Source organism: Apus apus, chromosome 7 (assembly GCF_020740795.1).
Source record: "Apus apus isolate bApuApu2 chromosome 7, bApuApu2.pri.cur, whole genome shotgun sequence".
NCBI classification, from domain to species: Eukaryota; Metazoa; Chordata; class Aves; order Apodiformes; family Apodidae; genus Apus; species Apus apus.
This window is the reverse complement of record NC_067288.1, coordinates 26,578,533-26,591,101: the sequence shown is the minus strand read 5'-3', so window position 1 is coordinate 26,591,101 and position 12,569 is coordinate 26,578,533. Positions and strand designations below refer to the sequence as shown.

Genomic DNA, 12,569 nt, shown 5'->3' with positions numbered 1-12,569 from the left:
GTGGACTTGGCCGTGCTGAGTTAATGGCTGGACCTGATGATCCTGGAGGTCTTTTCCAAACAAAGCAATGGTTCTATGACTCGAAGTGGTAGTGAGTCCACGAGGTGAGGACATGAGATGGGCACGGGCTTTTGGGTCTCTACAAGACTCCCCTACAGGGAGCACGAACCAACGACACGGAACCAAATCCTGCTCTGGGCACCCTCCAGAGCCCAGCGAGACATCCAGACAACGTCCCTGTGGCCACCATGGTCCACCCCCTCTTCAGAAGGACAGGCAGGAGTCGAGCAAGTGTAAACAGTCAGGTAAGGCTTCCTCTTGGACGGTCGCTCTCGGTCCCGCTGGCAATGTTTAGCAAACACTGGCACCTTCCTTCCCCACCCTGCTGACTGCACCCGTGGCCATAAACACCCCGAGTGCACAGGGCGCTGCCTGCCCTTGTCCCCTCGCTGCTGCAGTGACATGAAGGAGAGCAAGGGGTGCAGTGACACCAGGAGGGGGGCACAAAGCCCCCCAGCAGAGCCACTTCTTGCACCACAGCAGCAGGGGAACATCACTTCCAGGGCTCCAGTGCTCCAGCTCACCTGGGTGCCAGAGGACAGCCTCCTCCTGCTTCTGGGCTTGTCAACCCACATTAACGTGCTATAGAGCCACTCTGGCAGCAGATTGGTGCTCCTGAGCCTCCTGGGGCTGTGCTGGGCACACGCATCCAGCCCAGCTTTCCCAAAACAAGATGAGGGACTCTCAGCATCCCCAGACTGCTGGATCTGCTGATCTGAACTTGGCTCAGCCACCCAGATCCCCTGGCCCTGAGCAGCCAAAGGGCAGGTGAAGGTCACAGCTCCCACTGGGGCTGCTGTGTCTGTGTGCTCTGAACAGGCTGCGGGAGGCTGCTGTGTTGCCCCTGTGGTGGTGGCAAAACAGGTTTGGCTCCATCAATGTGACTTGAAATGAGCACTGGTTATTCAGAGGGAGTTTGGGATCCGTGGGCACCAGTGCACAAAACCACCCAGAGCACTGCAGCTGCTGACACTGACCCAGAGAGAGAAAATGTTGCCCAAAGACACCAACTTGGGACGCCCTGGGGAAGCCACAGCCATCACTGGGTTTTTGTCTCATCCAAGTCCTCCTCCCTCTGCCCCTGCCAGCACTGGAAGCTGGTCCTTCCACGGGAGATGGGGGACTGTAGAGTCTGTGTCCTCCCATCATCCTTCTCCCAATTCGGAGATATGAAGGTTCCATGCTGCTGGAGTCTCAGGATCTAATTTTAATTCTAGTGCTGCTTTGATAAGTGGGGAAAAGGCTTTGTGGACATTTCTGCCTGGTAAATCCTGCCTGGGGTGACTACATCTTCACCTACCTAAATGCTGATCCTATTTCGAGTAGCAAAGCCCAACTTTTCCCTTCCTAAGGTCATTATTTAGCCTGATTCCTTCCCAGCCCAGCACTCACACTTATCTGTGCCTGCACAAAGGACTCCAGGGAGAGGGGGGCTTGCTGCTGGCTGCCCCCCTGTTGTGGAAATATGGGGGTCAGGAGGTGGTGATGTTCCCTGGGGTTTTCCAGGCTGGCAGCTGGGCGGGCACAAGGGGCACAGCATGGCACGGGGGGTGGGCAGGAGCCTGGGGGCTCTTCCATGCTGCTTGGTGCTTTCGGGGGGTGGGGAAAGCCCCAGCCCCTCTCTTCTAGTCTGCAATGTCTGTGTCTCCTCCATGAGCAAGGTCCATGCCAAACACCTGTTCTCTCCAGAAAATCAGTTTTCAGGCTCGAAAAGGCGGTCACTGTCGTCGGGCAGAGCGTCCGGCCCCTCTCGGAGCCCATAATACAGGTCGTCCTCCTCCCCGGTGCCTTTGCGGGGGGAACCGGGGTGCTCTCCCCCCGCCGGGGAGCTGGTCGGGGTGCAGCTGGAGCAGGTGGTAGAAGCTGGGGGATGTCGGCACTGTGGAACGGGGCTGCCGGGTGCGGAGCCCTCCAGCGATGGCGTGTCCATGTCCTCCAGGAGGGATGCCAGCGGCACATCCCCCGGGGCTGGCCGGGAGGGGCTGCAGGAACAAAGAGGGCTGAGGAGTGTCTGGCTGCGGGGGCTTTACACTAAACACAGCTGGGCTGGTGTTTCCCTGGAGCTAGTGGCTCCTGGACTTGGCTCTGTGCTCCGCATTGCTCTGCCAGCATCCCAGCGTCACGAGTCCCCTTGCTGGATGGCTGGGGCATCCCGGGGGGGCCCTATCTCAGCCTCCAGTGTCTGGCTTTATGGGGACGCCCTGCCTGCCAGATTCCTTCTGCCCATGGGAGGAAGCAGTGGCTGCCCTCGCACGATGTACCTGCATCCCAGGGAAAAAGCAGAGCGCCCTGTCCCAGCTGGAGCTGTGTTTTGGCAGAGAGGATGCCCCGAGTCCTGTGCCCTGAGGCTGCACAGTGACTCTGATCACTTGCAAAGTGCTTTTAGGATCTCCTGGACTGATGCATAGGCAGCATATGTGGCATCTGGTTTGAGGGACACATTACTGAGCATCTCATTTCTATCCAAGTCTGACCAGGAACTTGGGATTTATTCTGGTGAGGGACATTGTTTATATAATGAAATGAAAGCAGAATGCAAATCATAACCAAGAGCAATCCAGATTTCTTCCTGATTCCACCCTGGTAAATAATTTGGTACTGAGACAACCCAGGGGCTGAGACACTGTCTGGGGTCCAGCAGGGCTGGGGGTTGGTGCTGTGCAAGCAGCAAAGACCCCTCTGTCTCCTCTCCTTTCCCCTGTGCCAGGGGTTTGACCCATCCCAGTTTCAACCCACATCCCACCAGTACCATCCCAACCCCGTGGGCATCACATACCAGCCGCCTGCCACCGTGTCCAGCCGAGGGTCTGGCTCTTGGGGGAGATCTCCAGCATCCCCCAGCTCCCTGTGGACCTCTGCTCTTGCCTGCATGGCTGGCTGAGAGCAGCTGCGGGGTCTGGGCTGGGCTGTGGGAGGGAGCGGGGCTGAGTCCTCCACCTGCCTCTGGATCTGCTTGTAGGACAGCAGGCTTTTCTCGTGGGTGCTGGTGGCCTCATGGTTGGGGCAGGGTGCAACCAAGCTGCAGGCAAAGAGGGAGCAGGGGTGCTGAGCAGGACCTGGATCCCTGCGGAGCCAGGAGGTGCTTGAGAACACACACACAGGACTTCATTAGGTGTTTTAGAGGCCACTGAGGCCACGCTGTTGCCCATGCTCGTGGGTCCTTGCAGGGTGATGTCTGCAGGAATGCAGCTGGATGCTTTGCATCCCGCAGCATCACTCTGGCTCCAGCCCTGGGGGGCCTTTGCATTCCCCACCCCAGCCCTTCTTGTCTTTTTTTGCTGCAATAGGTGTAGTTGTCCCTGGTGCCCATGTGCTCAGACCCTGCTGCCCTTATTCCCGAGGGCAGACAAATAACTGTGTGTACAGATGACAGCACCCACCAAAAGGAAGAGGACAGCTCAGGGCACTGGGACCTACCGGGTTTTCCCCTCCTGCAGCAGGATGGGTTTGTGGTCCAGGAACTGCTTGGCCTCGGTGTCCACAGGGATGAATGTTATCTGGGGGAACAAGATAGGCAGAGCTCAGGGGGCTGCACTGGGCATGGCAGGGACCCTTGACCCTATTAGTGGTCACAGGCTGGAGTGTCCCTTCAGCTGGGTTTTTGGTCTTTTCCCAACACTTTTGGATGTCTGGCTTAAAATTAGTTTTTTGGTGGAAATCAGTAAGAGACTGAATGAACCCAGCTCTCAGAACCTTGCCATGCGTGTTCCCAAGCCCTAGGGGGTCCCAGGGCTTGTGGAGGTGTTTGGTGGCCAGAGACAGCACTGAGGGTGCCTCATCCTTGAGCCCCGAGCACAGTGACAAAGCCACATCTCCCCCCCAACCAGGGCTGAGCTCAGCTTTGGGGGAGCTGGGGTCAGGTTCGCTCAGGTCCCAGGGGACTCAGCCAGTCCCAGGGGTCCCAGCCAGTCCTGGATCCTGGGATCCCATTCACCCCCTGATATTTTGGGGTGCAGCCAAGGTGCTGACAGGCCCTCCTGCACCACCGAGCTCAGTCCCACAGCCACTATCTCCTTGGGAAAAAAGCCTTTCCTGCCAGCTCTGTTTCCCGGGGCAGGGACGCGTGGCTGCCCCGCCATGCCCTCTGCCAAGGAGACTGGCAGGGGAGGGCTGTGCTGTGGGGCGGGCCCCTCCAGACCTCCGTGGCCACAACAGCACATTCTTACAAAGTCCTTGGAGCCCACCGAGCCCCCTGAGGGTGCAGGAAAGGGGCTGGTTTGACGGGGTTGGGGTTGCATAGGAGAGATGAACATGAGCTGATTTCCTTGCACTCATTCCCCGCTGCCTGTGCCACCACAAAGCCCCAGGCTCAGGGAGGTGCAGGGATACAGGGAGACAAGGGAGCTGGGATCAGTGGGGAGGTGTAGCAGGGCATGAACCCCCCGAACCAACACTTCCCTCTCCAGATCATCTCAGCTTTCCCTCAGGATCTGCCACTACACCAGCCTGCAGATGGGGAAACTGAGGGACAGCCTAAAGCCCCCCAGCAGCTGAAGCCCCCCAAACCCAGCTGAATCTGCGACCCCCCCCAAGGCACACACCTATGGGACAGACCCTACCTTTGGATAGCACTGGCACATGCTCCACGTGATGCCCACAGCTACGAGCAGGACACCCAGGGCGCAGAAAGTGATGTAGATGTGGGGTTTTTCCACGCTCATGATGAATATTCCTGTCATCACCAGGAAGAAACCCAGCATGATGAACCCATAGCGAAAGGTCTTCTCCTCAGCCATGGGCACCGGGTGGGAGAGGCAGGGCAGGAGAGGTGCTGGGAAGCCCGTTTGCTGGCAGCTCCCGCCGGCTGAGCACACCTCAGAGGAAGGCAAGGAGTGGTTTGTGTCTCCGGAGGCTGCCAAGGATCAGCTGCACGTTGAGCCTGGTCCTGCCCAGGGCTGAGCCAGCCAGTTTTTAAATGGGTTTGTAATGAATGCAAACACTGACCCGACGTTCACACTCCAGTGAAGCTGCCCGGCACGTGTCCGGGTAACCTTCCCTGCAGGCACACGCGGCCAGACCCCATGCCTGGGGATGGGATGGGAAGGAGAGGCAGGTGGGCACAGTGGTAGAGACGGAGACCTGGGACCTGGTCCAGATGGGACTTTCCCAGCCCCAGGGGCTGGAGCTGGACTCGTTCATATGTGGGAGCTGGCAGACGCCCAGAATAAGGGGAATGCCAGGGCACAGCGTGTTTTCAAGGCCTGGTGGGGTGGGAATAGCCCTTACCTTGCTCCAGCTGGGTGCTGGGGAGCCACTGCTGCACTGCCTCGGTGGGGCAGCAACCAGGCTGGGAAGGGAGGGTAAAGCCAGGGAAGGATGGAGCAAGATCCATCCACCCAGGAGAGTGAGGACATAGCGTCCAAGTGCCCTGAGTTTGCTTGAAATGGAGCAGGGGTGTTAAAAGGTGTCCCCCTCCCTCCGCACACCCAACAGTCAAACAGTGGAGATGGCTTTAATTAGCTGGTGGTTTGTTCCCTCGCTTGCCTGCCCATGTGGGAAACCATGTACCTGGCTTATGAACAATTAGCTATTCTATTATAAATAATAAGTTATCTTTGGCTGTGGCTCCACAGCCACTCTGCAGCCCTGCAGACCCACAGCAGGCCTGGAGCAGCCCATTATTTCGGTGGGATGGAGGAACTGACAGAAGCCCCAGATGAAGTTGGCCTTTCCTCTGGGCAAGGCTGCAAACCTGCCTGTCATGGGCAGGGGGGAGGTCAGCAGCTCAGGATCTCTTTTTATAGGGCACTGCCTGAAATGTCAAGTGCAGTTGGATGCCCCGAATGCACACATGAGCCACTGAACATCTCAAAGTCAAATCAAGTGAGAGGTGGGAGTCAGTACAGGGGTCAGGCAGGGTGGAAGGGATAGAGATATGGCTGGAAGGGGCAATGAGAAGGCAGAGGAGCGAATGGGACAGCATGCAGCTGGTTTTCCTTTGGCCAGATTCCTTGTTCTTTGCTGCAGTTTTTATTACACAGCTCTTGCTCTGGGTGGGCAGCCCCTGATCTGACAGGAGCTTCCCAGGGTGGTCAGAGCAGGGAATGCCAAGCTTCTGCAGGCAGCAGTGGTTTTATTAAAAATACAAAGGCTTTCAAACATGCCAGTGACCCCCAACGCTCCGAATGCATCACCCACAGGACCCACAATCCCGACAGCCCTGGACTGATGGCTTGGGAAGCCAGATGGACCCCTCTGGTTCTCCCCCCTCCTCTCCCCCCAGTGATGGAAAGGGGCTTGATTTAAAGCCAAGGGACTGGGCAGCCATCTGCAGGGTCCCGGTCCCCCGCCGCTGCCAGCTCAGACACCCCGAACACTGATGTTTTCATAGCTGGGGGGAGGTGTTGCCTGTGGCTCCCTGGGCTGCTGGGTCTCCAGCCAGGATGGGCTGGGGCGGAACAAGGCGCTGTCGGAGGAGCTGCGCCGGCGGCTGACCTGCCAGCTCTCATCCTCCTCCAGATAGTGGTACAGGGGTGGCGTGAGCTCCTCCTTCCTCCCCACAGGCTGGGCGTAGGCTGGGGCACCGTGGGCAGGTCTGCAGGTCAGGGCTTCTTCATAGGTGGGGATGGTACTGGAGTCCCAGGTGCTGCAAGGAAAGAAGAAACCCAGCATTGCACCCTGTCAACCAGAGCATTCCAGCACCCATCAACTGGAGCATCCCAACACCCATCAACCCTATCAATTGGAGCATCCCTAAGCACAGTGAACGTATGTGTGCTGGGGATGGCACGTGGGCAGTTTTGCATGGCCAGGGTCAAAAGAAGATCATGTCAGCTGCTTCCCAGCACCAGGAGAGTGAGGAGCCACGTGGAAGGAAGGGCATCATCCATTAGACCTTGTGACAAGGACAAGTTGCCCAGTTTTATATTAAATCCTCACCCAAGAAGAGGAGGAGCAGCCTGTTGAGGCAGCCTCAAAGAGCTGCCACCTCTGGTGTTCAGAGCAGGAGTGAATGACCACAAAGCAGCAGAGGTGCTGCCTCTCAAGATATCCACCCCTTCACTCTGCACTGCGCTGTTCCCATGGGCAGGAGAGCATCCTTGTCATCTGCCTAACCCCAGAGTCACCCCAAAGTATAGAGGCTGCCAGCAGTCAAGCAGGATTGGACTCAAGCAGCCAGGTGAGAGCCAGGCATCCTGGTTGCATGCAGTTTCATCCCACCCTGGTGCCTGCCAAAGCTCTCCTCACACTAGCCATGCTTGGTGTCACTTCCAGCAGCACTTTGCTGAGCAAACATGGTTTGTGTACAGGGAAAACGTCCACCCAACCCTTGCCCTCTGCACGGCCTCACTTGGCACCCTATGAAACAGAGCAGCCCCAAGGACAGGGAAGCTTTGAAGGCAACCCACCCTCCACTTGATTCTGCAGATGCTCAAGGAGGCTGCGGGCATCGGGGGAGGGCACAGCTGGTCCAAAGGGAAAGCTGTGATGCTTGGCAGGGATGCCTCCATCCCAAATTCCCCCTGTCCAGACCTACAGCCCCGGGCATCCACGCCATGCCTTTTGCCAAACAGCCTCAGCTTGCAACGGGATCCTGTCTTGGAAATGCTGGTTTCTCCCAGCACAGGATGTCACGCTGCCAGCCCTCTGAGGAGCAGCAGGCTCTGCTTTGGAGGGCTTTGCTGTGCAAATGCCAGGGTGAGCAATGCTGTGGCAATGCCTCCCCATCCAGCACAGGATCCAGGAGCTTGGAGAAGGGGACATTCCCCATGGAGGATACAGCAAAACCCTCTGTGGGAGGAGGAGAACCCTCCAGACCAGCTTATGATCTCACCCCTGGACATGGGCACCAAAACCCCCAGAGAACCAGGAACGTGCCTCCTGTCCCAACTGAATTTTTGTAGTTTTATGTTCTTAAGAGTTACTTTTCATGCTGCTTCTCCCCAGAGCCCGATTTATGCTGGAGCCAAGATCTTTGTTGTGACCCCATAAAACCACACTGGGAAGGGCCAGCTGGCTCAGCTTCCACTGCAGCCTCTGGAAAAAAAAAACCTTTTCATCAAAAGTGGGAATAAATCCCAGGCTCACCCAGGGAGAGTCTGGGGACCCAACAAGCAGCAGCAGCGTCTTGGGTGGGGCAAGGGAGTCTTCCCATACCCCAAAATAGGCTTCGTAGGAGGACACTCTGCCTCCACTCCCTTCTCAATGGCTGGCGCTCGGGCTCATCCGAGCTTGCCCACGAGCAAGGCTGGGAGCAGGCTTGTGTACACAGCCATGCCAGGACAGGCAATCCCACCCTCAGGCATCCACCACCTGTGGGGATGTGGCACTCACCTGCAGTTCCACTTCTCCAGAGGCTCCGCAGTGAAGTACTGCAGGTCCCTGGGGAAATGGTACTGGTAGCGGCGGGAGACCACCCTGGCGTTGGCTTTCACGGACCAGAGGAGCCCAAAGAGGAGGAGGATGCCACCGATGCCGCAGCAGAAGAAGCTGACGGAGCGGAGCAGGGCGTTGGAGGAGCTGGGAACAGCCTCGGCTTCCCGGGGAGGCAGGAGGTGAGCCCCACTGCTGGCCGAGGTGCCCACCTCCCCGTCACTCCACCAGGCAAAGCACAGAGTCCCTGTCACTAGCAGCACAGCCCCAGTGATGGTCATGCCGTAGCGGAAGGAGGAGGCTGCCATCCTTCAGAAGGAGGTTTTAGGAGGAGAGAAGAGTGACACAGAGCATGAGAGAGTCCACGCCCTGCAAGACAAAAAAGGGACCTGGTTTGAGAGGGACAAGGTCATAGAAGAAAACGTACCTGAGGAGAAACTACTGAGCTAGGACCTCTCTGTTTGCTCTGTTCACTCTTCAGCTCTTTGCTCTTCAGTTACTTATCATTGCCTATCAGAAGGGGCATTTCCACCATCCCAGAGGGAAGCTCTTGAGCAGAGGAAAGTCAGCCACCAGTGTTCACCCATAAATGTCCCAATAGCCTCATAAAAACATCCTTGTTTTCAAGAAATGCCCATGGAGGCAGGATGGGAAGCCTGGCCAGGGGAGCTATGGAAGCACTGGGGACTTGCACAGCTCTTCTCTTTGGATTTTATTCCAGACTTCCTCCCAAGCTCGGAGGAACGCCAGCTGGGTTTCAGATAAAAGCAAGGCTTATGGAAGGGGTTAGAGAGAGGGACAAATTTAAGATGTCATTGTTTCCAAATTACCAGAGCACGTTTTCTCCTCCAAAACCAGAGGTAAATCAATCCTGTGGTGACAGTAGGTGTCTGGCACCACTACTTGAAAGCCCACAGCCCAGGAGATTCGAGGCTACACTGCCTCCTGCTTTCTCAGGGAAAAGAGTTGAGTACCACCTCTGAAAGTCGCAGGAAAATTTGGGGAGGGGGAACTGGTTCCTGATCTCCAGGGCTGTCACTCTCCCTTGCTTTCTCCAGGAAAAAAAATGAGCATTTGCTCTCTGGGTTTGGGGATCCTCAGTCCTCAGCTAATCAAAGAGCACCAGCAGCCAGGGACACAGAGTGATCCCACCATGTCCCCTCTAGCTTTGCTTACTGCCCAGTAGATGATGCAGGTTTAGCTCCTGCTTCTTGATGGACAAAAAGCTTTGGACCATATGGGAATTAGGCACCAGCACTCCCTTAAAGATTCAGTCTTGGGTGACTGTGAGGACTTCTCATGGTGGCAGTGCCAGTGGAAAGCCTACACCCTGGAGACTGCCCCAGACAGAGATGGGGCTCAAGTGCAGAGGTGAATGGAGAGCTGGGTGACTCACACTCAGCCCCCACCTTCATCACTTTGCCTGTATGTCAGTGAAATGAAGATAATCTGGTGATTTTGGTCTCCTTTCCTCCAGACAGGGCTCTCCTCCTGCAGCAGGAACTCAAATTGTACCCTGAGATCTGGAAGTGCCAAGCCAGAGCTAAGGAGGCAGCACAAGCCCAGCACAGACTCAGTGTGACCAAGGGCAGGTGGAATTACATTATTTCAAGCCATTACTTATCAGATGGGCCCACTAAATGGAAAGCCAAATTACTTCCTAGTGAAAGAAACATAGTCTGATCTAATCTACTTTTAATGAAGAAACATGATGAGGAGTGGGATTTAGGAAGGCTGCAGGACTGGGAGCCCCAACAGCACGCTCTGGCTCTCGTACCACGATCACGAGCATGAGCCACCCCACCAGCAGCCACAGTCACCTGCTGGGAAGGAGGACATGGGCAGGACACATCAGACAAGCTGGGCTTACATTGTCTTGTGGCAGTAGATGCTCAGGGGAACACAAGGATCCTACTGACCCATGAATCTAGCACCTTCAGAGAACATTGCATTTTCCTGGAAAACTTTCAGCCTATATTATTTGAAAAGAGCAGCAACCACCCCACAACCCAAAAACCCTGCAGCAAAACCCTTTATCCAGTAGTATGGAAATGAGAGGTCACTCTGCACTAAAAACCTGGATTGAAACAGGACCAAGAGTTGAAAAGTCCAGCTCCTGAAGTCAACACTTTCCATGTTTTGGGGTCAGCCTGGTGAGGCTTGGGAGAGGCTGCAATTCCCCTGATGAGGTTTGGGAGACGCTGTTATTCCTCTGGTGAGATTTGGGAGATGCTGCTATTCACCGTGTGAGATTTGGGAGATGCTGTTATTCCCCTGGTGAGGTTTGGGAGATACTGCTGTTCTCCTGCCCGGGCACTGGGAATTTTGCAGCCCCCGGTGCTGCGCACATCTGGGAGCGCTGGCAGTGAGGGGGTGGCAATCGTGGAGGGAAGGCACAGCCTCTGGGAGGTGATGGATTGACAGCTCGAGAGAATCAACTCTTCCCTCTTGACAAAATCAGCGCGGTGCAGGGAGCGAGGTGAGAAGCTCCTCCAGCTTTCCCGGCATGTGCTCCTGCAGCACCTGTGCGGGGGTGGCTCCTCCTTGCTGGGTGACATTGCCATCGCACCGTCCTCTTGCCAAACTCCATCTCTGGCTGGCACAGCTCTTCTGAACCTCTTTAAAAGACCCACAGTGTTTTCCTCAGCACTCCAGCTGCTGGAAGAAGAGGCCCAAGGAGCAGGGTCAGGAAGTGAGGTGTGATGCTGGGGCAGTACCTGAGTCCCTGGTCCATGAGCCTCCTCCCGGCTCCGCTCCTGGGGCACTCAGCATCCTGCACACCAGGTTGCCCAGTGAGCATTTCCAGCACAGGCTTCCACAGAGGGGCTGCCCTTCCAAAGATGGCAACTGCCAGCTCCCAGACATCCATCTCCACACATTGAGTCACCCTGATATATTCTTCTGCCACATCTTCTCCTTTGACCTGCTCTGAAACAGTCTTTCCGGAGAAAGAGATTTGCACGTTGCATGGACAACCAGACACAAGTGTTGATAGTTTACATAGTTCCTGTTAGATGCTGAGAATACCATCCCCCACATAAAGTTATGCAGATGGTGATTCATAGGGTCTACTAAGCATTACTCAGAAAAACACTCTTTTCCAGCCACTCAAGAAAATAAAAGAGTTTTGAATCTCTCCCACCGCCACCGAGCAGAAACCCACCTCCACAATCCTGCACACAGAGCCTGTCCTTCCACACCACAAGGGCTGGAGACCTGTGACCATACACAGATGTGCCCAGAGGAATGCTGGGGAGTGCAGAAATTGTCATTAGGGAGATTCCTTCCTGCCTTTATCGGGATTTACTATCATCATCATCATTATTATTATTGTTATTAGTTAGAGGGTTGGTGCCCATCCAAACCATCGCAGTAATGAAGGTTTTGAAAGAGCACCCGAGCCTCTCTGGCTGTGCCAGCCTCCCAGACCCAGGTCCAGACGGAGGGGACCCACCACGGAGCGCAGAGCACATGTGTCCCCCCAGCCCCGTGCCCCCAGCAAGCCCAGGCACCGCTTCGGCCGCCCGACACCCCACGTCTCCTCTAACTAGGTGGCTGTCACCCCGTGTCACCCCCGGCGGTCCCGCCCGGTGTCCCCGCCGCCTCTCTCCTCTGGCAAAGCGATAACCCGAGGTGAGGGGGGGATCGGTGTCCCGTCGTGTCCCCCCCAGCCCCGCCGCCCCTACTCACCCGCCACCGGCCCCGCTCCGAGCGGCGGCTCCGGGAGCTGGGTCCGCGGGGCGGGCGGGGCCGGGGGCGGGCGCCCATCGCTCCCGCCCGGCGCCTCGGGGCGGTGGCGCGGGGCGGTCCCGGCTCCTCGGAGCGCTGCCCCGTTCCCGTCGCGTCCCGTCCCGTCCCGTTCGTCCAGGTCCGGGAGAAAAAAAAAACACCGAAGAGATAAAGAAAAAGGCAAAGGATCCCCCACAGGGGGGAACGCTGTGTGTTCTGGTGGTTGCGGAGGAGATGGGGGGGATCTTAGGGTCCTCGAGCGCTGGGGTGGGAAGGTCGGTGAGGCTGGAAGTGTCCCCGCTGTGCTGGTTCTTGAGGTGGTGAATGAGGTCGGCTGTGGTGGCATTGCCCCTGCTCGTAAGGGACTGGTGGTACGGAGTCTGGTCACCACAGGGAACAGGAGTTGGAGAACAGACGTATCAGGCATCCGGGGAGAGCTTCAGGCTGCACAGCTGACGAGAGGGTGG

General features: G+C 56.8%; 2 protein-coding genes across 2 annotated transcripts; both read right to left on the bottom strand.

The window, feature by feature from the left end:
* Nucleotides 1–1,753: 1,753 nt before the first annotated feature.
* Nucleotides 1,754–4,796, bottom strand: BSND (barttin CLCNK type accessory subunit beta). The gene is made up of 4 exons (XM_051625610.1): nt 4,620–4,796; nt 3,478–3,557; nt 2,837–3,079; nt 1,754–2,042 (listed from the first exon to the last, which is right to left on the bottom strand). Exons 1-4 carry the CDS (start codon nt 4,794–4,796, stop codon nt 1,754–1,756), a joined length of 789 nt encoding a protein of 262 aa, XP_051481570.1.
* Nucleotides 4,797–6,360: 1,564 nt separating this feature from the next.
* On the bottom strand, nt 6,361–8,702 carry TMEM61 (transmembrane protein 61). Its single transcript, XM_051625397.1, has 2 exons — nt 8,335–8,702; nt 6,361–6,646 (listed from the first exon to the last, which is right to left on the bottom strand). Exons 1-2 carry the CDS (start codon nt 8,679–8,681, stop codon nt 6,361–6,363), a joined length of 633 nt encoding a protein of 210 aa, XP_051481357.1. The 5' UTR covers nt 8,682–8,702.
* Between the last annotated feature and the right edge of the window lie 3,867 nt (nt 8,703–12,569).

Excerpts from the sequence above, each read along its gene's own strand:
- TMEM61 (XM_051625397.1), bottom strand. The coding sequence starts at position 8,681 with ATGGCAGCCTCCTCCTTCCGCTACGGCATGACCATCACTGGGGCTGTG. Across the intron at positions 6,647-8,334 it reads CTGGAGAAGTGGAACTGCAG|CACCTGGGACTCCAGTACCA; the intron begins GTGAGTGCCACA and ends CTTTCCTTGCAG.
- BSND (XM_051625610.1), bottom strand. The coding sequence starts at position 4,796 with ATGGCTGAGGAGAAGACCTTTCGCTATGGGTTCATCATGCTGGGTTTC. Across the intron at positions 3,558-4,619 it reads TGTGCCAGTGCTATCCAAAG|ATAACATTCATCCCTGTGGA; the intron begins GTAGGGTCTGTC and ends TTGTTCCCCCAG. Across the intron at positions 3,080-3,477 it reads CTGCAGGAGGGGAAAACCCG|CTTGGTTGCACCCTGCCCCA; the intron begins GTAGGTCCCAGT and ends CTTTGCCTGCAG.